Raw genomic sequence first — 26,351 nt, forward strand, 5'->3', positions numbered from 1 at the left:
CCCCCAGGAAACAAAGAGCGGGAGTGACTGGGCCGGGGGATAACTTCCACAAAGACAACTCTGGGCATCGCTCAAAACCACAGGGAGGGAGCTGGGCTCGCCCTAAATCAGGGAGAAGGCGGAGCTGATGGTGTTGCTTATTGCACGACCAGTTTAACACATTTACAGCAAATCAAATGGTGTGCAGCAGATTTGGCTCCTTTAAAACAAATTTGACATATGAAAGACAGTGCAATGCGCTGTACTCGAAGCTTAAAAGTTAAAAGATCAACATATTTAAAGCAGCGTGGAATAATTTTCTTTCCTTCTCATCTCATCGTCTTCGGTAGGAGAACAGATCTGGTATATTGACTGTTGTGGGTCAAGCCATTCCCTGGAAAAGAATGGATTAAACTTGCAGAGCCTCTTTGACATTGCCTTGGAGCAGTAACCTTGAACGCTCACTCACTAGAAACATCGCAGAACGAATGATCCTGACCAAATAAGAGAGATTTCACGTTTTGTTAAAGCGTTTATATATTGAAGTCATCAGGACAATTCCCAAGTAATAACAAAACAAGGGAAAACAATATTTATGTTGCCATGTTGGCTGTATTGGACAAGGCATTCCCACGAGAAATTAACCAGAGAATGGATGGGACCCATTTTGTGACTTTGAAACAGGCGCAATGTTTCATAGCATCATACATTGCGGAAGAGACCCTTCTGCCTATCAAGTCTGTTACCATTAAAGCTACACCAAATCTACACTAATTTACACTTTCCAGCATTAGGCCCATAGCCTTCAAAATTATGAGATTTCAAATACTTTTTAAAGGTAGTGGGCGACACAGTGGCACAGTGGTTAGCACTGCTGCCTCATAGCGTCAGTGCCCAGGTTCAATTGCTGCCTCCAGCGACTGTCTGTATGGAGTTTGCACGTTCTCCCTGTGTCTGTGTGGGTTTCCTCCGGGTGCTCCGGTTTCCTCCCACAGTCCAAAGATGTGCAGGTCAGGTGAATTGGCCATGCTAAATTGCCCGTAGTGTTAGGTGTAGGGGTATGGGTGGGTTGCGCTTCGGCGGATCGGTGTGGACTTGTTGGGCTGAAGGGCCTGTTTCCACACTATAAGTAATCTAAGGTTACCCGCATCAACCACCCTCCCTTCTATTGCATTCCAGATGGGTGTATTGTTTCCTCAATTTGCTTCCAAATTATATGCATTTCACTTTAAAATTGTGCTCCTTCTCATTGATCCTTTGACTAAGGGGATCAGCTGCTTTCTATTCATTCTGTCCATAATCTTATACACCTTTATCTGGTGGTCCCACCCACACACCCCCTCAACCTTTGCTACACCAAAGAAAATAACCCAACCTTACTCAGCTTCTCTTCATAGATAAAGTGCTCCAACCCACGCAACATCCTGGTGAACATCCTTTGCATATCCTCCAGTGCAATCACATCCTATAGTACGAAGATGAGAACTGCACACAGTACTCCAACAGAGTCATACATTGCTTTTGGAGACAGACCTTTGGCACAAAGTGGTCCATGCCGAACAAAACGTCCAACCAAAATGTCCATCTATGTTAACCATTGCCCTACACTTGGCCCATATCCTTCGAAACCTTTCCCGTCCATGCATTTGTCCAAATGCCTTTCACATGTTGTTAATGTCTCAATCACTTCTGCTGGCAGCTCATTCCATATGAGGGACAACCTTTGTGTAAAAAGGTTGTCCCTCAGGTTCCCTTTTATTCTTTCCTCCCTAACCTTAAACTGATACCCTCTAGTCCTCAATTCCCCAACTCTGGGAAAAAGACTGAGTGCATTTGATCAATCCATGCCTCTCATGATCTTATAAACTCCTATAAGATCCTCCCTCAGTCTCCTAAGCTCTGAAGAAAAAAGTCGTAGCTTGTTCAACCTCTCCTAGTAACACAGACTGTTGAGTCCTGGCAACATCCTTGTAAATTTCTTCTGCACTCTTACCAGTTCACTAACATCCTTCCTATAGCACAGTGACCAAAACTGAACACTACTCCAAGTGTGGCCTCACCAACGTCCTGTACAACTGCAACATAACATCCCAACTTCAATAATCAATGCCCTGACTGATGACGGCCAGTGTGCCAAAAGCCTTCTTCACTGCCCTGTCTACCTGTGAATCCACTTTCAGAGAACCGTGCACCTGAACTCCAAGGTCCCTCTGTTCCACTACACTCCTTAATGCCCTACCATTTACCATGAAACTCCTGCCTTGATTTGGCTTCCCAAAATGCAAGACCTATATTAAACTCCAAGTGCCATTTCTCTGCCCACTTCCCCAGCTAATTAACGTCCTGCTGCAGTTTCTGATAACCTTACTCACTGTCCTCCATACTGCCTATATTAGTGTCATCTGCAAACCTATTAATCATGCCTTGTACATTCTCATCCAAATCATTGATATAAATAACAAATAGCAATGGCTCAGCACCAAGCCCTGAGACACGTCACTAGTCACAGGCCTCCAGTCCAACACGCATCCTTCCACTATAATCCTCTGCTTCCTACCATCAAGCCAATTTTGTATCCAATTTTCCAGCTCCCCGTTGATTCCATGCAATCTAACCTTCCAGAGCATCCTACCATGTGGAACCTTATCAAAGGCCTTACTGAAATCCACATAGATGACATCCACCACCCCGCCCTTGTCAACCTTCCTGGTCACTTCATCAAAGAACTCTAACAAATTTGTGAGGCATGATCTCCCACACACAAAACCATGCTGACTATTCCTAATCAAACCCTGTCTTATCAAATGCATGAATATCTTATCTCTCAGAATCTTCTCAATTAACTTACCTTCAACAGATGTTAGGCTTACTGGTCTATAGTTCCCATGATTTTCTTTGCAAACTTTTTCTAAAAAGAGACAGTGCAAGATAGCAGACGATGACATATCCCTCGCAGATTGTCTCAACGCCTTCTATGCTCGCTTTGAGCAGAATTTCGGTGGACAGGTGACACCTATTCCAACAAATCCTGATGAACCTATCCCAACAGTCACTGCATCAGAGGTCAGACCAGCTTTCCTTCATGTGAATCCAAGGAAAGCAATGGAACCAGACAAAGTACCAGGCAATGCATTCAGAGCATGTGCAGATCAACTGGCAGAGGTCTTCTCTGACATCTTCAACCTCTCCCTGCAGCAGGCCACTGTCCCTGCCTGTTTCAAGAGGCCAACATCATCTCTGTGCCTAAGAAGGCTCATGCAGCATGTCTCAATGACTACTGCCCAGTGGCCCTAACTTCGGTGGTCGTGAAGTGCTTTGAAAGGCTGGTCACGGCATTAATCAACTCCAGCCTCCCCACTACTCTTGACCCAGTCTAATTTGCCAATCGGACCAACAGATCCACATCAGATGCCATATCACTTGCCCTTCATTCTTCCCTAGAACATCTTGACACCAAGAGCAGCTACGTAAGAATCCTACTCATTGACTACAGTTCAGCTTTCAACACTATTATCCCCTCGAGACTGATTCCTAAACTTAGTGATCTCGGACTAAGCCCCACTCTCTGCAACTGGATCCTCAGTTTCCTGACCCACAGGCCACAATTAGTGAAGATTAGGATCGATATTTCGTCGCCACTAATACTCAACACTGGAGTGCCCCAGGAGTGTATACTCAGCCCCCTACTATACTCACTGTATACCCATGACTGTGTCACCAAATTCCACACTAATGCTATTTACAAGTTCGCTGATGACACCACCATAGTCGGCCGAATATCAGATGGTGATGAAACAGACTGCAGATGGGACTTGGAAAACCTGGAAAAATGGTGCACTGAGAACAACCTAGCTCTCAATGACAGCAAAACCAAGGAACTCATTATTGACTTTCGGTGGGATGTTACTCATGCCCCCCTACACATTAACAGCACAAAGGCGGAGAGTGTCAAGCTCCTGGGAGTGGTTATCCATAACACACTTTCTTGGACTCTTCATGTGGACACACTAGTTACAAAGGCCCAATAACACCTCTTCTTCCTCAGGCAGCTGAGGAAATTTGGTATGATGGCGAATACCCTTGCCAACTTTTATAGATGCGCCATCGAGAGCATTCTGTCTGGATGTATCATAGTCCCACAACCCCGTACCGCCCGTGTCTACCTCCTGCCCAAAATCCACAAACGTGACTGCCCCGGCCGACTCATTGTCTCAGCCTGCTCCTGCCCCACCGAACTCATCTCTGCATACCTCGACACTGTCCTGTCCCCCTTAGTCCAAGAACTCCCCACCTACGTTCGGGACACCACCCACGCCCTCCACCTCCTCCATGATTTTCGCTGTCCCCGGTCCCCAACGCCTTATCTTCACCATGGACATCCAGTCCCTGTACACCTCCATCCCCCATCACAAAGGACTTAAAGCCCTCCGCTTCTTTCTTTCCCGCTGTACCAACCAGTACCCTTCCACAGACACCCTCCTTCGACTGACTGAACTGGTCCTCACCCTCAACAACTCCTCTTTCCAATCCTCCCACTTCCTCCAAACCAAAGGAATAGCCATGGGCACCCGCATGGGCCCCAGCTATGCCTGCCTCTTCGTAGGATATGTGGAACAGTCCATCTTCCGCAGCTACACTGGCACCACCCCCCACCTTTTCCTCCGCTACATCGATGACTGTATCAGCGCTGCCTCGTGCTCCCACGAGGAGGTTGAACAGTTCATCCACTTTACCAACACCTTCCACCCCGACCTCAAATTCACCTGGACCATCTCAGACTCCTCCCTCCCCTTCCTAGACTTTTCCATTTCTATCTCGGGTGACCGAATTGACACAGACATTTACTATAAACCGACCGACTCCCACAGCTACCTAGACTACACTTCCTCCCACCCTGCCCCCTGTAAAAACGCCATCCCATATTCCCAATTCCTTCGTCTCCGCCGCATCTGGTCCCAGGAGGACCAGTTCCAAAACCATACAACAAAGATGGCCTCCTTCTTCAAGGACCGCAATTTCCCGCCAGACATAGTCGACGATGCCCTCCACCGCATCTCTTCCACTTCCCGCTCCTCCGCCCTTGAGCCCCGCCTCTCCAACCGCCACCAGGACAGAACCCGATTGGTCCTCACCTCCCACCCCACCAACCTCCATGTACAACTTGTTATCCGCCGTCATTTCCGCCATCTCCAAACGGACCCCACCACCAGGGATATATTTCCCTCCCCTCTCCTATCAGCGTTCCGAAAAGACCACTCCCTCTGTGACTCCATCATCAGGTCCACACCCCCACCAACCCAACCTCCACTCCTGGCACCTTCCCCTGCAACCGCAAGAAATGCAAAACTTGCGCCCACACCTCCCCCCTTACTTCCCTCCAAGGCCCCAAGGGACATTTCCATATCCGCCACAAATTCACCTGCACCTCCACACACATCATCTATTGCATCCGCTGCACCTGATGTGGCCTCCTCTATATTGGGGAGACAGGCCGCCTACTTGCGGAACGTTTCAAAGGACACCTCTGGGACACCCGGACCAACCAACCCAACCACCCCGTAGCCCAACACTTTAACTCCCCCTCCCAATCCACCAAGGACATGCAGGTCCTTGGACTCCTCCATCGCCAGACCATGGCAACACGATGGTTGGAGGAAGAGCGCCTCATCTTCTGCCTGGGAACCCTCCAACCACAAGGGATGAACTCAGATTTCTCCAGTTTCCTCATTTCCCCTCCCCCCACCTCGTCTCAGTCAAATCCCTCGAACTCAGCACCGCCTTCCTAACCTGCAATCTTCTTCCTGACCTCTCCGCCCCCACCCCACTCCGGCCTATCACCCTCACCTTGACCTCCCTCCACCTATCGCATTTCCAACGCCCCTCCCCCAAGTCCCTCCTCCCTACCTTTTATCTTAGCCTGCTGGAAACACTTTCCTCATTCCTGAAGAAGGGCTTATGCCTGAAACGTTGATTCTCCTGTTCCTTGGATGCTGCCTGATCTGCTGCGCTTTTCCAGCAACACATTTTCAGCTGGATGTATCACCACCTGGTATGGCAACTGTACCATTCAAGATCGGAGAAGGTTACAGAGAGTGATGAATTCGGTCTGGACAATCACAAAGGCCAACCTCCCATCCATAGAATCCATCTACCAGGCCTGCTGTCAAGGAAAGGCTGCTAGCATTCTCAAAGATTCATCCCACCCTCTACAACCTCTACCATCGGGGAGTAGGTACATAAGCCTGAACACGCACCAGCCAGTTTCATAACAGTTTCTACCCTACTGTTGTTAGAATATTGAATGGACTCACAAACTCTTAACATTCCTTTGTACCTGTATTTTTGTTTTTGCCGCTGTTTACCTATTATTTACTTATCTGTGCTACTTAACTCGGTGAGCTGCCTGTATTGCTCGCAAGGCAAAGCTTTTCTCTGTGCCTGAGAAAATAAATTCATGTGACAATAAATTCAATTTAATTCAATTCAATTCAATTAAATAAGGGCACAACATTTGCTACCCTCCAGTCTTCTAGGATCTCACCTGTGGCTAATGATAATGCAAAAATATCAGCCAGGTGCCCACAATTTCTTCTGTAGTCTCTCGCAGTGTTCTTCAATGTATCTGGTCAGGACCAAGAGATTTAATCACCTTCATACATTCTAATATGTCCAACACCTTCTGTATTGTGATGTGGGTTGTCCCAAAGATATGACCACTAACTTCCCCAAGTTCCCAAAGTCTTCTACTTTCTCCACGGTAAGTACAGAAGAAAAATATTCATTGAGGACCTCGCCTATCTCCTGCAGTTCTACACATACATGTCCACTTTAGTCCTTGAGGAGTCTTATTCTCTCTCAAGTTATTCTTTGTCCTTTAATATATTTACAGTACCTCTTTGGATTCACCCTAATCTTCTCAGCCAAGGCTACCTTGTGCCCCCTTTGTGGCCTACTGGTTTCCTTCTTCAGAAAACTCCTGCATCTCCTTTTTACTTCCAGGAATTCCCTTGATCCAAGCTACCTGTACTTGAACCATACCTCCTTTTTTCTTGTCAAAGCCTCAATATCTCTTGTCATCCAGGGCTCCCTATTCCTGCCACCCTTGCCCTTCACCGTCAGGAACATAGAGACCTTGAACTCTAGCTGTCTTACTTTTAAAGGCTTCCCACTTGCCAGAGGTCCCTTTGCTTGCAAAAAATCTACTCCAGTCAACCCCTGCAAGTTTCTGTCTATTTCCTTCAAAATTCACCTTTCCTCAATTTAGAACTTGAACCTGTGGACCAGTTTTGTCCCTCTCCATAACTGTCTTAAACTTAATCGGACATTAATCTAATCAAAGTCTTGGACAGATCCAACATAACCTTCCTGCTCTTATATTAGAGATAATATGCCTTCTTAACCGCCATATTATCCTGCTGTGTTCATCTTCTTTTTGTTTACAATCCTTTCTGTGGACTCTTTTTCTGGTTGTTTGCAACAATTAACGTGCTGTCCATACCCAGTATTCCCTCGGAGGTGCAATGGCTGCACACACATGTATGGAACTGCTCCGAGGTGGATCATGGGTGTGAAGTGCATATGCCCTCTGCTAACGTATCATGGGTGTCCAATGGAGGTTTGAATGAGCAAGTGCCATGCTGGAATCACCCAAGCATTTACTCTTACTTTCATATCAGAAATTCCCAGCAACTAGTTTTGATTGGGTCTGGGAGAACGTGAGCCTGCATAATAATGAGATTTAATTAATTAGTTTTGAGTGTTATAATGAGCAATAATCCATGTTAATAGGCCTTATGTCATGACATCCGGGACCTGGTGGAAAATATGACTTCTTTGTCTCCATGACCTTGCTCGACATCTCACCTGATTTCCCCAAATTTCTCAGTTTAGCCCACATTGTTCAGTACTTGGGAAGATTCCATCCATAAAGTTTGAAAAGGAGAATTTCAAAGCAGCAACTGAGATTCTAGTAAAGACTGATATTGGTATGATTAGTCTGAGCCTGTCCACAGTAAGCTGGGCAAGTTTTTTCTTGGAAAAACATCATGAGATCAATGGGAATTCCTTAAAACTAAATACCAGGGCCCGAACAATGGTGGAGAGGGCAGGAAGGGTTAGTAGTTTGAGGTAGGTGAGGTATTGAGTGGACATAGTGCATGGAATAGTGAGAGTTGTCATCCATGAGCTTTAATGAGAGGTGGGCTCAATGGCAGAGTCAGTATGTGCAAGATCCCTGTGAGTGTGAAGTAGCAGGGAGAAGATGGGGGCACTTACCTTTACAGAGCATAGAAGATCACTGACCTTGGTCCTGCACTGCTGAGCATCTCTCAGGGTACAATACAGACCTGGGCTACAATTTGCGACTGGGTTGCCTTGGTCTAATGGTGTGGACTCCTGTAGCACGTGGGTGGAAAACTGACTCTTCCCTCCTTTCCATCTCCCCATCAATTAATGCCCCCAGGTCCTTCCCAATGAAGCGGGGAGTGAGCCTTCCTTCCCTCCAGGCTTTGTCCTGAATCTGGAGGCTCAAGAACCACAGTGTGAGGAGTTGTTCCTGGCTTGAAGCATCTGAAGTAGTCGGCAGCTGGACGTTAAATATGGTGCCAGAGGCTTGAAAGCTGGAAGGCCTCAGAATAGCCTCTGACGCTGCAAGAAAGGCACACAAAAGCCCAGTTGTAGATAATGAGGTGCACAGTGAAAAGTTGTCTGAGGAAAGTCACTCTGAGCCATGGCAGACACAGGCACCATGTATCCTATTCAACAGAGCATTTCAGCTGAGAATGGGAAAGTTCATTTTGCTGAGACAACATCTTCATAAGCTTTCGAAACGAGAAGGTTTTATCGAGTCATAAGCTTAATATCCATAATCCAAGTATTTTTATGTGTGGAATTAAGGTGCTTTGGTCCAATTTAGATCATTTCCAGTAGCATGTTTTTGTCAATTTAAAAATAAAGAAGAGAATTTATTATCATACACATGCCTCAGACATTTTAATGAAATGCCTCATACACTATCATCACACGAAAATTAGGTGCAGAGGAGGAAAAATGCACAATTACAAGCTGTGTTGATTTCAATCTCTTTCATTGCAGGCTTTAGCTGATGTAATGTTTTAGTTGAGGTGAAGGTCTAGAAACACAGATAACTCTCAGTTAGCTGTAAGTTTTCTTGTACTTGAATTGCCAAGAGGTTAATACTTAGGGTGAATTTGTTTCAAAGTCTTCCTTCCAAATGAGGTAGTAGGTTGGTCTTTCACTTTTTATGTTGATTCTTTCACACTTTTGGAGACAGCAAAGTTCGCTATGGGTTTGAGATGAGGAGCCATCACAATACAATATAGGTACATGATACACTGTGACTTATTTCATAATTGTCTCACACCCAGTGAGCTTCGATTTCACTATTGTCCTTGGTGAAGTGAGATGGCTGGAGTATTGTAATCCTGCTTATTTACAGTTCATCCTTAACAAAAAGACTTGCGAGTTTCACAAGTGGCTGGGATTGCTCATTATTAATTAAATGTTTTCTTGACTTTCAGGTCTCGGATGGACCTGATGCTGCCAAAGCCACATGCTATATGGGCAGCCATTGTAAAAGCTGTTGTGTCCATTTTAAAAATAGTTTTAAAAAGATGTAACACTTCATGCCTGCACTGGACATGGCACTATAAATATACAAATGATGAGAGATCATAGAAATATGACATTGTTTGTTTCCCAATCGGCAGCCTTGCCTCCTCTGTCATTTCTGCCTAGCTGCAACTACTTGATATGTTAGATTGATGGATTTTGTCAGACTTGTCGCCATTTACAGCCTGGGTCATGACAACAAAGAGGAGATGCAACGAGTCTCATGTCACCCAGAATTACTGTTGTTCCCACCACAGGCACCATCCTTTTTCTGGATTATTTGTTCATTTTACTATGGGGAGGACTTAAATATGATTATTTCCATCATAGGTAGCAGTTTCTAAGATTAGTTGTAGAATGAGCTGTGAATTCAAAATCATTTGCAAAATGGTCAGTATCTGAACAGGAGGCTGTTATCCATGAGTACACTAAGCAATTCAGTAGCTTGATTTTGAAAGAATCTTGCAACCATTATGTTGGTTTAATCTTTTCCTGATCATGAACAGTCTGAAATGATATGGAATTATATGAATATAAATTTTAAAAATAATCTGATTATGAAAAACGCATCCATTAGGGAACAAAGTGAAAGAAATAACTCAAATTTATAAGATGTATTTTACAATTCCAGGATATCTCAATGCATTACAGCATTGCAGTTGATATATACCTCTGTTTTAATATAGAAAACAAGACAACTATCTAGTGCACACTGAGTAGGAGCAAATCACTGCAGATGCTGGGATCTTTCCTGAAAACTATAAATACTGGAGATCGCAGTGGGTCAGACAGCGTCCATGGAAAGAGAACAAGCCAATATTTTGAGTCTAGATGACAACGATGAAGCTCTGATGAAGAGTTATCCAGACTCGAAATGCTGTCTGACCCGCTGTGATCTCCAGCATTTATTGTTTTCCATGCGCGTTGAGGTTCCACATACAACATTCAGTGCTGTTGGCTGAAGAAGAAGGTATTGGAGAAAGCTCCCTTGTTCTTCTTTTAGACAGTTCTATGGGCCTTGGTTTAAGAGCTTTGGTTTAAAGTCCCATCCAAAATTCAGCGGCTTCTTCAGTTCAGGAGCTGCACAGTACACAGCCATGAATCGGATTAGATAGGGAGCTCAGGTTTGTTGAATTAGACTTGAACCCACCTTCTTCCGACACAAATATACAGCAGAAGTTCCTAAGTGCTACAAGAAGATTAATAAAGGACAAGAGATTGTAAAGGCAAAGGATCTGCTCTTGGCTAAAAGGCTGGAAAGTGTAATATTATTCTGTTTAAGCATGATGACTAATTGGTGCATGGATGTGTTGTTTTATTTTTATTTTGCATTGTTACACAAATATAAACCAATTTAACAAAGTGATTTCAGCCATACTCATTTCTGGAGGCCAAGGGTAGAAATTTCAGACATCCAAAGTCCCTCATGTGCATTGCTAAACATGCAGTGCACCAAAGCTGGACCTCAAGACTCAGACAATGGGGCTATCACTATAAATAAACTGCAAATATACTGTCATATTACCATTAGTTCATGATCTGCAGTATGAGGATGACTGTGTAGTTAACACCACTCTCCACCAGACTTGCAAGCTACTTTCAACCTCTTCATGTGTGCATAGGAGAGACTTGGCCTGTTCCTGAAGGTTGCCAAAACACGACTTGTAGATCAACCCTGGTCAAGCAAATGATTCCCCTACCCCAACCATACAATTTGGAGATATATGGAATATGTTCCCATATCTTGGCTGCTACTTGTCTCAAAAAGCCAGTACTGATGAGGAGGTCTGACACTAAATCAGCTCTGCCAGCTCAACTTTCTACAAAATGAATATTTTTACAACAAAGACCACAAATCAACAAGAGTCCCAGTGTACAACCAGTTGCTGTCACCACATTCCTATGTAGCTGTGAGACCTGCACTATGTAGTACATAAGACTGATTTACAGATTCCAAAAATGATGCCTCCATTGCATTCTCCTAAGTTAACAGGAGGTCCATCAAACAAAAGACCGTGTACATCTTGAAAGCAGCTCTGTAAGGCAGGTGAAAGCAACATAACAACCCTGGCAGAAACAAACAATCCTGATTAGAAATCATCCTTGAATTAAAAAATGACTGAAGGCCACCAAATGACCCAAATCGATATTCTACATTCTTGGATCACTTGGACTTAGAGGCATTCTGGCATTTAGATGTTAATTTCAATTTGACTTTCACCCAAAAATATATACTTCTTCCAAAGTGATAGTTGCATCTGTTTTAAGGATTAGTTTATGGTGTGGTTTGTCTATATAAAGATCTTTTAATGCCATGCTATGAAAACTGTAACTTGTTACCTTTACCACGATAAACATTCCAAAACACTTTACAGTAGCATTATCATATGAAATCTGATATCGAGCCAAAGAAGGCAATACATTTGTGATTAAAAGCTTCTTTGATAAATTGAGGTTTAAAGAGTAGAGAGAGTTGGAGACTTTGTGATGTTTAAGGAGAAAGTTCCAAGTTTGGCGCTGAGGCTGCTGAAAATCACAAGTAACAAGGTAAAAGATACAGAGACCAGGACTGAGGGGACACAGAGAACTTACAACGCAAGAGGACGTTACAGAGTTGGAATGGTAGGAGGCCACACGGAAATTTGAACAAAGTTGAGATTTTTAAATTTGAAGAATTGCCAGACCAAGGGTTTATGTGGTTAGTGAGCCCAGGAATCGGTCTGAACAATAAACTAGCGAGATGAGCATATCCCCGGGAAGGTGTGCAGCAACAAGACGGGCATATTGTGTGCCCTATGGAGAAACAGCTGATCTCAAAATTCTCTACTGATACTATGGAATAGCTGATAGCTTTGTGTAGTGGATGTGGCAAAGGAAAATAGTTTACGATAGGTACACGGCACTAAGTGTGTGCGGTTCATTTAACATTGGCAGCTGGTCAAAATAATGGTGTGTTGCAATAGTTGCTGATGGTTGTCCGAAACATGCAAGTCGTTCCACAATGCGCCCTGTATTTGTTATTGACTAGATCTCCAATCTTCACCAACCCTTAATCCTCATTCACTTTATTCACCACCTGTCAACTCAGACTGAAAATGCAGATGTATATATATAATGAAACATCAGGGATCCTGTCTTCGGTTTGGGTAACTGTGATTGCTCAAAACATTCTTAGTCAGGTGTGAAACAAAAAAGGAAAACTTTCTAGAATAACTCATTTTGAATAAGAGAGGTTTGATGATACCACTGTGGCGTCCCTGATAAGACCTGGTTCAACGGAGTTTGACCCATACACATTTGACCCTTCCACTCAAAGGGCAAATACAGTGCTAACATGGAAAAAAGAGCCTCTGCCTACCAGGCGCTATTTTTAGTTGAAACAACTGTCAGCCACGTCAGGAATCCTTTCACAATCTGCCTCCAAACTAAACTGATGCACAACCCTAGCGATCTTCTTCGGTCGACTTTCTGTCTAGCTCCCCCCCCCCAAAAAAAAATCTTAGACATTTCAACCCTCAACGACCCCACTCCCGGCAGAAAGTAACATCCCGCCGGTTGGTTGGAGTTTAATAAACAGCAAAGAGTGAGCCAGCAACTGCCCCAAAGGTGTTCTCCGGGTTCCAGGTAAGGCTGGCGAAAGTTTCTCCTGGGGTTATCTGGTGGAGTGGTCGAGAGTCGCGGGAGCTGGTCAGAGAAGCCAACCTGATCATTCCGTAGTTTTGTTGGGAGAGAGACAGAGACAGGAAAAGGGGGGAGCTTGATACCAGCCCAAGGAGAAAATGACCTGAAATGGGACGGTAGGCCCTTTCTGATTGGGGAGCTGTTTTTGGAAAGGTGACCCTTTCCTGCCTCGCGTTGTCGCTCCTCCTGGCCTTGTGTGTGCGAGTTGGACCGGTTTAACCTCTCGGAGTTGGATAGTAGCCTCTCCTCATGGTGACAGAGCCACAGAGTCCAGCTCCAGTCCTATGACTGTGACGCGCCTCGCCGAAGAAAGTGACATTGACCTTTCAGTTCCACTGTCCCGCTTTTGAAGCTGCCAGGCGATCGTAACTTTGAGGCGGTGACTCATCCCCATGCTATCCACTCTCGCCTCCAATGCTTATTCTTAGGAGATGATTCTCCTGCCTGTTAATACCGCAAGCGGGAACCAGTCTGGTCCCTCCGCTCCGCGTTAGACAGCGCACATTGAACTCCTTTTTAAAGAGTTAACACACACAGAAAACGCTGGAGAAACTCTACGGAGTGAGGGAGAGACAGAGTTAACGTTTCGAGTCCAGTGTGACTTCTTCAGGACGAGAAGTTTAGTGAACGGTCTTCAAGTGAAACTTATTTGGAATTGTTGGTTTCTCTATTTCGTGCCGTGTTTTCAATAAATGCAGAGAGTTAAAAATCACCCAACACCAGCTTCTAGTCCAACAGGTTTATTTGGAAGTACAAGCTTTCGGAGCACTGCTCCTTCATCAGGTAGTTCCACATCATGGCTTCAATAACTGCTATAACATCCCTAAGTTCTGACTGAGATTTGAGTAACTGTCACAGAATTTTGATCCCTCTCGGTTTAGTCATTTCTACTTTGACATTTCTGGCATATCTGTAGGATCAACGCGCGGATTCAAATCCACTGAAAGTGTGCCTTGGATTCTGGTTTTAACGAAGGGAAGGTATTCTTTCAAATGTTCTCAGGCAGCGCTGAGAATATCATTTCAGTGTCTATTAAAGATTCACTCAGACCTGAGCGAACAGAGGCTCGAGTGTTTCTGCTCGATGTCCCTGTGAGGGGTATCCAGGCAACATTGAAATGGACACTGAAAGATTATCTTTGGCGGGGCCAGTGTTCCAGCGAGAGAGACAGAGAGAGAGAGAGAGTTCTAGCTCTCCACGGTGACAGCTCCCGCATTCTGGATGTTTGGATTTAACTGTCTTTTCTCGTTTCCAGCGGGAAACCCAGCTTCCCTCTACGCAATGTCCAAGCGAAGCTCCAATGTCAAATCTATCCAGGTGAGAGGAAAACCCCTCAGAAGTTGCCTGTGGGTCTACCACCGGATATTGTGAGTGCGAGAAGTGACTCCACTGACTGTCACCAGCCTGTCTTGGGCCGACGGTCTCCAGCGACGCTAACACTTGGTTTTATTTGATCCATTTTGCAGGCCAACATCAATATCCCCATGGGCGCCTTCCGGCCCGGCGCTGGACATCCCAGCAAAAGAAAAGAGTGTACCTCACAACCTGATGAGGTGAGTGAGCAACTGGACAGATGTAAGTCAAGGTACAGCCCGGCCAGACCACACCGCTGCTCTCTCACTACAGACAGAGAGGACGGGTAATGGGCTAGGCCTCAGGCCGATGGAGAGGTTGAGAGGAGTGTCTATTCCTCTGCTGGGACGGGAATTGAACCCATCGTCCTTCGCAAAAACCAGCCGTCCAGCCAATTGAGCTGACTGACCCCGGCCCCTCCCCAAAACACACACATTAGTCATAAAAGGAAGAAACACATCAGACTCCAAACCTTAACCTTCTCCCTCTACAGATGCTGCCAGGTTGAGTTTCTCCAGCACTTTCTGCTTTTATTTCAGATTTCCTGTTGCATTTTGGTGCCAATAAAGGAACAGTTTGTGTTCATTTAGCACCTTTCAATGACTTAAGGATGTTCCAAAGTGTTTAACATCTAAATAAGTATTTGTTTTTGCAGTGTTATAGGTAACTCCACAACCAATTTATAAGCATCACCGTCCGTCAAACAGCAAAGTGATAGTGATCAAGTGATCTGTTTTCGTCGATGTTGGTAAAGAGACCGTTATTCCTGGCTGTGAGCGATTGCACCTCCTTTTATTTGAAATTTAATGATTTGAAACATCTTTTGTGTTTTTGGCTGGGTGTCAGCCCTACATCCCTGACCATTTTTCACCCGGGTGTGAAGGGGAATGGACAAATTGAAGGACTTCCTCCTGGGTCCGTTCCTGGGCCAGGATGGCCTTAAACAGGTCCAGGTGGCTGGCTGTGGAGGGTGTGTCCCAACTGTCTGACACTCTTCCACTGTTACCTTCGTGCCCAAGTATTGTTGGAGAGAGGGTACATGGTACCCATCAATGTTCTTGATGCCTTTAGAGACAAGTGGGCACTGTGGGAGCATACAGTGCTTTATTTCCCCCTCCAATTCCATTTGATGGCTTGTATTGCCCATGACAGGCATTGCATGTAAATATCTAATTGGCTGCACTGCTGACTTACTGGTAGTGCTCAGTGTTTAAAAAGGGAAGCAACAAACAAAAAAAAAACGAATCATAGTGACTTTGGGAGAGGAAAGGTCACTCAGTTGAGTGTGATAGCAGTTCTGGTTATAAAACAAAACATTATTGCTGGGCAGATCTGTTCTTGGCTTCCTCCAGTGGAGAGCTTTAACACCCAACAAGGAACAGACAAAGCCTCACTTTAATATCTCACCCCAATGACAGCATATCTGACAGTGCAGCACTCCCTCAGTATTGCTGTGAAATGTCAGCCTATACTGTATGCTCAACATCTCAACTCACAGCCTTCTAACTCAAAGACTATGAGTGAGTTATACTGACAACTAAATACTGGTTATGGAACTATATCAACAACTGGAAAGCAGTGAAAGGTTGGTGTGGTGTGTTTTGGAATCAGACACAACTGCTCATACAATGCCAAGAAAAGATTATTAAGGCAGATTTTACATCATTCTATTATTAACCAGTGTTAAAAAAAACAGAATCATGCCCCTGTCTCCACAGTGGGATTGTGTGGAGTTAACTTTTTAATTAATAATTGTAATGTTGCATCTTCACTAGGCTCTTTGATAAATACTGTCTTGTGTAATTTTGAATAAGATCACGCTACACTTCACAGAATTAAGCATCATGTCAGGACAAAATAATTATGCATCAGTGCAGATTTGCATCTAAAGAGCACCATCCATAGACTCACATTTATCAACCAATAGAAAATTTTTAAAGTGTAATCACTACTGTAGCACTGAAAACATGGCAAGCTATTTGCTCACAGTAATGTTTCTACAAACATAAATCAAATCACCTATTTTAACAACAAGAACTTCTACCAATATAAGATCCTTAATGTAATAAAATCAAATTACTATTTAACTTCACAGGAGCATGAAAAAATATAACTTGACACTGAGTCACATGAAGAGATACTGGAACTGACTGTCAAAACTCATGGTAAAGATATAGGTTTTAAGGAGAGTTTCTTGGAAGAAGGAAATGCACAACTTTAGAGAGCGAATTGCAGAGTTTAAGTCCCTGATGGCATATTGCCACCAATGATGCAACAATTAAAATGTGGGATATTCAAGGGGGCAGGTTTCACTGGGAAAATAGATATCTAGAGGAGAATACAAAGTAGGAGAGTACAGAGATGGAAGCATTGATGGTTGAGGAAACAACTTCTGGAGGAGAATTTTAAAACTAAGATGATGTTTAACTAGTAGACAATGATAGATGAACAGGACTTGGTGCAAATTAGGTTATAGGCAGCAGCACATAGGATGACTTTAATTTAGCAGAACAGAATATGGGAAATCAATCAGTGAAGCATTAGAATGGTCAAACTGTAGACCTAACAAAGGTAAAAATAAGGGTTGAAACACTAGGGGAGCTGAGCTGGGAGTTGTGTGGAGCAGTGTTACAGAGATGGAAATGGGTGGTCAATGAAGGCATGGATATATATTTGGAAGCTCATCTTAGGGTTAAATATGAAACCAAAGTTGTGAACAGTTTGGCTGAGCTTCAGACAGTTGCCAAGGAGACGTTTGGAAATGTGACTAGAGATTGAAGTTTACTGGGCAAAAGTGAGGACTGCAGATGCTGGAAACCAGAGTTTAGATTAGAGTGGAGTTGGAAAAGCACAGCAGGTCAGGCAGCATCTGAGGTTGCAGGAAAATAGAAGTTTACTGCACAGACCAAAAACAGTTGGTAGAAATTTACGGCCATCTTGTACTAGACGTTTGAAAGACAATCAGATAATTTAGAGACAGCGAAGTGGTCAAGAGAGCTAATGATGAGGTAGAGCTGGGTGTCAGTAGGGGATATGCTTGATATTGTGTTTTTAGATGATCATAAGGATCAATAAATATTCCTTAGGAGACACTGACATATTGGTATGGGCATTGGAAGAAAAGCCAAAATAGGTCATTCTCTGGCTATGAATAAAAAGATTTAAACCAGGAAAGCAGAGTCCCATTCAAATTAACAATAGTGAGAAGATGTTGAAAGACATTAATGTGGTCAAAAGCTGCAGGCAGCATAATGAAGGATAATATAACTTTAGCACAGCCACATTCAACATGAAAATGACTTCATTTTTATATCGTGAAAGGGGATAAAATGATTAGAGGGATCCGGGTTATGTAGTTTTGGGAAACAAGTGTGGGGATTTAGAAAGCAAACACTTGTTTCAAGGGCTTTGAAGAGGTAAGGGACATCAAAGATGGGGCTGACATTTGCAAGGATATAGGGGGTCAAGGGATTTTTTTTGGAAGCAGGTTGATGATAGCAGATTAGAAGGAGATGGAGACAATACCTGAATTGAGAGAATTATGAACAATACCTAATATGGCAGCCAGGAAGAGACAATTGTTTGATCATCAGGTGAGTGAAAACAAGGTCGAGAGAAGAGAAGGTGGGTGTTATGGACAAGACCTGATATGAGAGGTGATAGAAGAGAACCTAGAGAAGAGGGTAAGTTCAGGCCAGAGACTTCAAGAAAATTGAGCTCAATAAGTTAGTGAGGAGAAAGGACATGGCATGAACAGTTGATTGGATGATCTTAATTTCAATGGCCAAGAAGTCTTTGAATCTGCACTTTTTCCAGTTGAGAGAAAAGGGAACTGGGAGAGAATGTTTAAGGACACAGATATGGCTGGAGGCAAAGCAACCAAGTGTTCTCTTTATATTCCAAAATGATCCTGGAACAGAGAATAGTTTTAGCAGTTGAGAGTACAACTCAATGATGCTTTATATGATCCAGCTAAATCCAGGGCTGGAAAGTTAAAACAGATTCATTAGATGGAAACTGCCAGAACACAGAGGAAAATTCTCCATGGGTCCTTTGAAACAATGCAATGAGACAGTAGGAGAGAAGAAGGCTCAGAGACTTATATCTAAAAGAGCAGGGTAGAGGAGAAAAGGGCAGCCTTTATCACGGTGGTTTGCTTCCCCTCCTAGAACCAGCTCAAGGATGTCACAGAATGTTCTTCTGGAGGATGTTGTGGTCTTACAAAATTGTAAAGTAGGGAGTTAGATAGAGAATTAGCAAGTAATAATCTCAGATTACTCCCTGTGCTATTTTAAAATGTACTATTGTAAAGAGTACAGACAGACCTGGAGGTGTATGTGCACAAGTCATTCAAGGTGGCAGGACAGGTAGAGAGACCTGATAATAAAGCATAAACTATTTGAGCCTTTATTAATAAGGACATAGAGAACAAGAGCAGAGTGATTACAATGAATTTATATCAGAAATTGGTTAGACGTCAGAAGGAGTGTTGTGCATAGCTATTGGTGCCACACTATAGGAAGGATATGAATGCATTGGAGACAATGCAGAGAGATTTAGAAGATTTGTTCTGAGGATGAGATACTTCAGTTATGAAGATAGATCAGAAAAGTTGGGATTGCTTTCCTTAGAGAAGAGATGACAAGAGGAGATTTGATAATGGTTTTCAAAATAATAGTGGGTCTGGGCAGAGGGGAGAGGTAAAAACTTATTTCCACTTATAAATGGATCAAAATCAGACAATACAGTTTTAAAGTAATTTACACAAGAAGGAAAAATGAGGTGAAAAAAAACTGTTTTTAGATAGTGACTATTTCGGGTATGGAATGCACTGCTTAGAAATGTGGTGAAAACAGATTCAATGGAAGCAGTGAGATGGCTGTTGCATAATTAGCTAAGTGGAAACAAAGTGCAAAAATGCAGAAGACTGGGACAAAATTAAAATGCACAGAGAGCCAGTACAGACATGATGGGCTGAGTAACTTTTGTCTGCACTGTAATGATTCTTTGATTCTGTGATCTCACCTCATATGAAAAATGCACATCGGAAAATTGAGAACTATCACCACTGAGGACTGAGATTTAGCTGAGGTTTTGTGCTCAGTGGTGTGTGTCTCTGGAGAGACCCAGAGGCAAGAGTGCTACCACAGAACACAGGTTTAAACTGTTCCAGTGAAAAGACTTGATTGGATTCACAACCTTCTGACCCAGTGATGAGAATGCTATCACTGCCAAAGTAGGACTCTGAGTACAATTCTCAGATTGACACTTAGACCAAGAAAGAGCAAGGTGAGAACTAAGGCAATTCTGTATACTTTTATGTGGTTTAGTAATGATTTCATCTGATACAGGGGACATGCATTAAATCAGAGGATAAAAAAGAACTGCCTGGAGCAGTGAAGTTACCAGGACCAGCCGTCAACCTCAAGCAGCTTCAGAATGCCAAGAGTGAGCTGAAATTTGTCCCCAAGTTTGAGTAAAAGTGAGTTGGGTTCAGATTCAGAAATGTCTATATCACTGACTTTCACTTTGAGCCATCTCTGCTCCTGCAGAATAGCAATGGGCATCTCCTATGGCCCAACAATTTATACAAGTCTACCGGCATTGTTAGAATAAATGAACCAATTGTATAATGGTTGTATAATGAACCTTTGCTACTGATACTTCTGTTACTGTAAAATCAATATTTGCCTGCCAATTGTACTGTTTTCTGAAAAATGTAAGTATAAAATATTGTATTATAAAGCAACTGAAATGTATTAAACCATAAATCTTATAAATTCAAAGCTTCACTGTTGGACAAATCACGTATTATTAGAACGCATGGTGTTAAATAAGTGAATGTTTTAATTAAAGATGTTGAAAAATGACATTGTCTCGCCTAATGTAGTTCCAAGAACACATTGTCAGCTGTACACTGATTCTTGGCGCACTATTGGTTTTACTGTTGCAAATCTGCTGAATAATGCCACAGCAAAGCCCAATGCTTGCACTCAAAGGTCGACTCCTAGTTACATTTCCGCTTGTTTGTTGTTCAACGTGATGTGTGTAGACACAGTTCACATTACAAGACAGCCTGGCCCTTCAGACTGAACCATTCATCATCACCAATGTGCTTGTTGATGACTGTAACATTTAAGGGCATGAAATGTTCCACTGACTGCAAAATAAACATCCAGACTATTAGTATAAAGTTACCAAACTACATGAGAGACCATAGGGCTAATTTTAATTCAGCTTGCAAAGCAAATAGGTGGGCAGTGGCAGCGTTAGAATAGTGAGATGGCACTATCCTCTTCCTCTGCACCTATTTATTGGGGCCTTCGCTGGACAGTCTTAGCAAATCATGGGATCCTGATGCAAACTTGAGGGACAACTAGACAGAGTGTGGGTCATGCACATTCCCAGAATTGTGCCAGTTTAAAAGACTGTGGCTCAATAGACAGTAAGTGAGAGAATTTTGTAGAAGTTGGAGAAACTGGGTCGGGTGTATGCTGAGTGGCTGTTCTGCTAATTCTGAGATTGAACTTTAACCTCAGCACATAATAAACGTAGCCTATATTTTGTGGCATTTTGTTGATTATTCTCTAATTTTTATATAGCACAAGCCATAGTGTCACTTTCATAATGGGAGAGGGCAATACTTTCAAAAGGCATTGTAATGTGACGGGTGTTGTAGTTTTCAGGAAACAGGTCTAGATGGAACAGTATCCTTCCTTTATGCTTTACTTTTGCACCCCGTCAATTAATATGCAAAATACATGAAAATCATAGCTTATGCTAACATTTCATGTAGCGCTTATAACAGAAAATCAAACAAATGCAGCAACATTGTTACGAGAAGTTTGTCTGCCAGCACAAAGGGTTGAAAGTTTGGGTGTATTAAATAATTTAAATTCATGTTTATTTGATGACAGCAAGCTAGGGAAGAATAAAGTCATCTTTAAAAAATCTTGAAATAGAAAACGTTTCTTATAGGCTACTTTCCAGAATGCTGATAAGGAACTGAAGAATTGTCTTGTCCTCTCTGAAACAGCATCTGTTTGATGGTCAGCTTTTCTCAGTAAGAGAATGTATGTATAGGTAATTTTTTATGTTTGGGGACATCTACCCCTTAGATATAAACAGAAAACATTTCAAACTTTATTGCAATTGAAATAAAGATAAAAAAACAATTTTGCTTTCATACATGCCTTTTGCAACCTCCTTACAGCTCAGAGAGCTATACAATCACTGAACTATTTTTGTAATGATGTAATGTAGGGAGTCATTTCAGACAATCCAGTACCATGATTCCGATATGATTTGCCAGATCCATTTAAACTGTTTAAATGTTTCTTTGCTTTCACACACAACGTATCACAAACACATCTGAAGATATTAAACTTGAATTATTAACCCTGTTTTGCAATCCACAGATGCTACCAAACTTGCCTTCATTGCTCAGACCTTTGAGTATAGGAGTTGGGACATCATGTTGAGGTTGTACAAGATGTTGGTGAGGTCACTTTTGGAGTACTGTGTACTGTTCTGATCACCCTGCTACAGGAAGGATATCATTAAACTGGAGAGTGGGTTCAGAAAAGATTTACCAGGATGTTGCCAGGAATAGAGGGCTTGAATTACGAAAATAGGGTGGATAGGCTGAGAAATTGTTCACTGGTGTATAGGAGAGATCTTATAGAGGTTTACAAAATCATGAGGGACATAGATAAGGTGTAGATAAGGGGAGGGGAGTTTAAACCTAGGGGGTATATTTTTATGGTGAGAGGAGAAAGTTTTAAAAAGAATATGAGGGGCAACATTTTTACACAGAGTGTGGTTCACGTGTGGAATGAACTGTCGGAGGAAGCGGTGAATGATGGTACAGTTATAACATTTAAGACATGTTTGGATAAATAGATGAATAGGAGACCTTTGGGGGTACATGGGCCAAACACAGGCAGGTGGGATGAGTTTAATTTGGGAACATTGTCAGCATGAACTTCTGCAAGGCGTTCAACAAGATTCCGCATGGTACATTGGTTAGCAAGGTTAGATGACACGGAATCCAGGGAGAACTTGCCATTTGGATACAAAATTGGCTTGAAGATAGGAGAGAGAGGGTGGTGCTTTTTGGACTGGAAGCCTGTGACCAGTGATGCATCACAAGGTTCAGTTCTAGGTCCACTGATTTTGTTATTTATTTAAATGATTTGAACATGGATATAGGAGGTACAGTTAGTACGTGTGCAGATGATACCAACATTGGTGGTGTTGTGGACAGTGAAGAAAGTTTTCTCAGAGTACAACAGTACCTTGATCAGATGGGCTATTAGACTGTTTAGTGGAAGATGGAGTTTAATTTTGATAATTATGAAGTGTTGCATTTTGGAAAGACAAATAAGGGCAGGACTTATACACTTAAAGGTAGGGCCCAAAGGAGTGTTGCCAAGCAAATAGACATCGGGGTGTGGGTTCATAGCTCCTCGAAGGTAGAATCACAAGAAAACAGGGTAGTGAAGAAGGTGTTTGGTACACATGCCTTTATTGGTCAGTGCATTGAGTAGAGAAGTTGGGAGTCATGTTGCAACTGCACAGAACATTGGTTAGGCCACTTTTAGAGTACTACATTCAGTTCTGGTCTCCCTGCTATAGGAAAGGTTGTAGTTAAACTTGAAAGGGTGCAGAAAAGATTTAAAATGATGTTGCTTGGATTGGAAGGCTTGAATAAGCTGAGGTTATTTCCCCTGGAGCTGAGGGCTGACCTTATACAGGTTCATAAAATCATGAAGGGTATGGATAGGGTGAATAGCCAAGGTCTTTTTCCCAGGGTATGGGAGTCCAGGTTTAGAGGACACAGGTTTAAGGTGCTATGAAGATGTGGGTGAACTATACCTTTTAAGAGAGTTAAAAGCTAGCAGTGACAGCACCAAGTATTTTCAATAAGACACAATGCAACATGTGCTCCAGCTACTGGAGTAGCTGATTGTCTGGAAATGACAAAAAAACAGATTTGAATTAGGACAATCAGTTTAGATTATACACGAAAAATACGAAATTGAAATCAAGTCTGAATTGAGTATATTGATAATCTTAAAAGCCAATGACACAATCTGATGTTCTGGGGTATAAGACCAGGGGAAAATTGAACAGTTGGGAGGAGAACTACCAAGCTCCAGTATGTAAAAGACTGCCTGAAAAAAACCCTCTTAAATGTACCTTTACTGATCAGTAACCTGTGAAACAGAATCCCTAAGAAGAAGAAAAGAAGATACAGGAAGATCCGAATAGAAGAACCAAAACCTGCCTGGTTTAGAGATAAAAAGTTTTGTTTTGTAAATCTTAATTGGGAGTTTTATCGGATTAGTATTATAGAAGGGAAAGTAACAGATAGGTTAGAGTAATGATTTGTAATTAGTTGTTACTTAATTATTCTCTGTTATACTTTAAGAAATAAAGTTGTTAATTTTTGTTTTAAATAGTTCTTGACCACTTGAATTTTTACAGATTACTGCATGGGATAAATCTTTTCTGTGTTGCTGGTTCTAAGTTAAGCAGGAGGGTTTGGGGCTTGAGTCCATGATTTGAACTGGTTTAGACAGATTTGAATAGATTTGGGGGTATGAAAAATCCCAGCAGATTTCAACATTTGCAGATTAGTGCCCTAGATCTTTAAATAAATGTAGGTGAGACAATTTGCTTTATTTCAGTGACTTGTGGTTGATTAACTTAACAGATATGGCTCTTAAAATTGCTAAAGAGATTCTGGGATTTGAAGATGATTCTCAAATTTGCCAAGAAACTTTAGAAGGAAAGAAAAAAGTCATACTTTTAGAATTTGCAATCTTTTAAAAAGAACAGAATTGGATGTAAAATAGGAGGGAATCAGAGAGAGTTTGGGTTTAACCAAAGACAAAAGTAAAGCTGAAATTGTAAGGGAGTTACTCAAACACTTAGGTATATTAGCGATACAGACAAGTGCAGCAGAGGTAGAAAAACTTAAATTACAATTGAGGAAAATGGAGTTAGAAGATAAACAAAGGGAGAGAGAAAGAGAGAGAAAAGAAAGAGAAAGAGAGATGAGAGGGAGAGAGAAAGAGAAAGAGAGAGATGACAGAGACAGAGGAAACAGAGAGAGACAGAGGAAACAGAGAGAGAGAGAGAGAGAGAGAGAAGAACAAGAAAGACAGAGGAAAAAGAGAGACAGAGAAGGTTCTTACCTGAGCAAAGAGAGAGAATAAAGGGAAAGACAAGAAGAGAGAATTTGAACTTGAGAAGTTGCGACTTAGTCAGCAAAGTCAACAGAATTGAAAATGTGTTGCTGGAAAAGCGCAGCAGGTCAGGCAGCATCTAAAGGGCTCATGCCCGAAATATCGATTCTCCTGCTCCTTGGATGCTGCCTGACCTGCTGAGCTTTTCCAGCAACACATTTTCAGCTCTGATCTCCAGCATCTGCAGTCCTCACTTTCTCCTAAAGTGAACAGAATGGAGATTAAAAGAGAAGGTAGTGATACATATATAAATATGTCAAAACTATGCCACATTTTGATAAGAAAGATGTTGAAACCTTCTGTATCTCATTTGAAAAATTGGCTAGGCAGATGGAGTGGTCCGAGGATTTATGGGTAATGCTAGTTCAGACTAAACTGGTAGGCAGAGTTAGTGAGGGGTCAAGAGATTATGAAGAGGTTAAACAGGCTATTTTAAGTGCTTATGAACTGGTACCAGAGCATATAAACAGCATTCAAACACAAAGAAGGCACCAGGTCAGACTTATGTTGAATTCGAAAGAATTAAACATCATCATTTTGATTGATGGGTGTGTGCTTTGAAAATAGGTAGGACATTTGAGGCTATAAGAGAGATTATTCTGCTGGAGGAGTTTAAAAACTCACTTCCAGAGATGGTAAGAATTCACGTGGAGGAACAGAAAGCTCTGGAAGTGAGAAGGGCAGCAGAATTAGCAGCTGAGTACATGTTGTTGTATAAGACAAGCTTCCAGCCAGAATTTCGTCATGTGAGGGATAGAAGTTGGGAGAAGGGGAGATCCTACACTACTAAATCAAGAGTAGAGAGCTCTGGTAAGAATTTACCACAGAATAAAAAAGAAGCCCAAGAGGGTGGAAAGGAGGTAAAAAGCCTCCACTGTGGTAAAGTGGGACACATAAAGACACAGTGTTGGTTGTTAAAGAAAGGCATTGTGGGAAAAGATGTGGTAAAAGAAGCTAAGCCAGTGGCATTAGTGAAGGTAGTAAAGCAGATCCCAAGAAGAGCCAAGCAGCTGCCAGAGAGTGGACAGCCTAGGCATGGGCTGGGTATGGAGATAGTACCTGATCTCTACAAAGAATTCACCTCTGTGGGTAAAGTTTACTCAGAAAGAACAGGGGGAGAAGGACAAGAAATTATAATTTTGAGAGATACGGAATCTAACCAGTCACTAATAGCAAGAGTTGAGTGAATGGACACTCTTTCTGATCTGTTACCTGGGAGTGTGGTAATTTGTGGGATAGATGGACAGAAATTTAGTGTTCCCCTATGTAAGATCAGGTTGGAGTGCCAACTTAAGACCAGGGAAGATACAGTGGGATTGATTGACAGAGTGTCAGTTCCAGGAATTCAGTGTATTTTTGGGAATGATTTGGCAGGATCCAAGATGGGAGTGACACCCTTGTTGTGGAGAAGCCCAAGGAAAACCAAGAAACTAAGGAGTTAAAACAGAAATATCC

The 26,351-nt window shown here is 42.5% G+C and overlaps 1 protein-coding gene across 2 annotated transcripts; it reads left to right on the forward strand.

Moving 5' to 3' along the window:
- The first annotated feature begins 13,038 nt into the window (after window positions 1-13,038).
- Window positions 13,039-20,511, forward strand: smpx (small muscle protein X-linked). Of its 2 annotated transcripts, none has more exons than XM_043700619.2 (4): window positions 13,039-13,233; window positions 14,546-14,607; window positions 14,757-14,843; window positions 19,995-20,511. In XM_043700619.2, exons 2-4 carry the CDS (start codon window positions 14,572-14,574, stop codon window positions 20,121-20,123), a joined length of 252 nt encoding a protein of 83 aa, XP_043556554.1. In that variant the 5' UTR covers window positions 13,039-13,233; window positions 14,546-14,571; the 3' UTR covers window positions 20,124-20,511. The 2 variants fall into 2 exon arrangements, with proteins under 2 accessions (XP_043556554.1, XP_043556553.1); XM_043700618.2 differs by lacking the exon at window positions 13,039-13,233 and adding an exon at window positions 13,482-14,073.
- Window positions 20,512-26,351: the final 5,840 nt, after the last annotated feature.

This window comes from Chiloscyllium plagiosum, unplaced genomic scaffold, assembly GCF_037043375.1.
Source record: "Chiloscyllium plagiosum isolate Xiang-an unplaced genomic scaffold, Cpla_swu_hap1 HiC_scaffold_12, whole genome shotgun sequence".
Lineage (NCBI taxonomy): Eukaryota > Metazoa > Chordata > Chondrichthyes > Orectolobiformes > Hemiscylliidae > Chiloscyllium > Chiloscyllium plagiosum.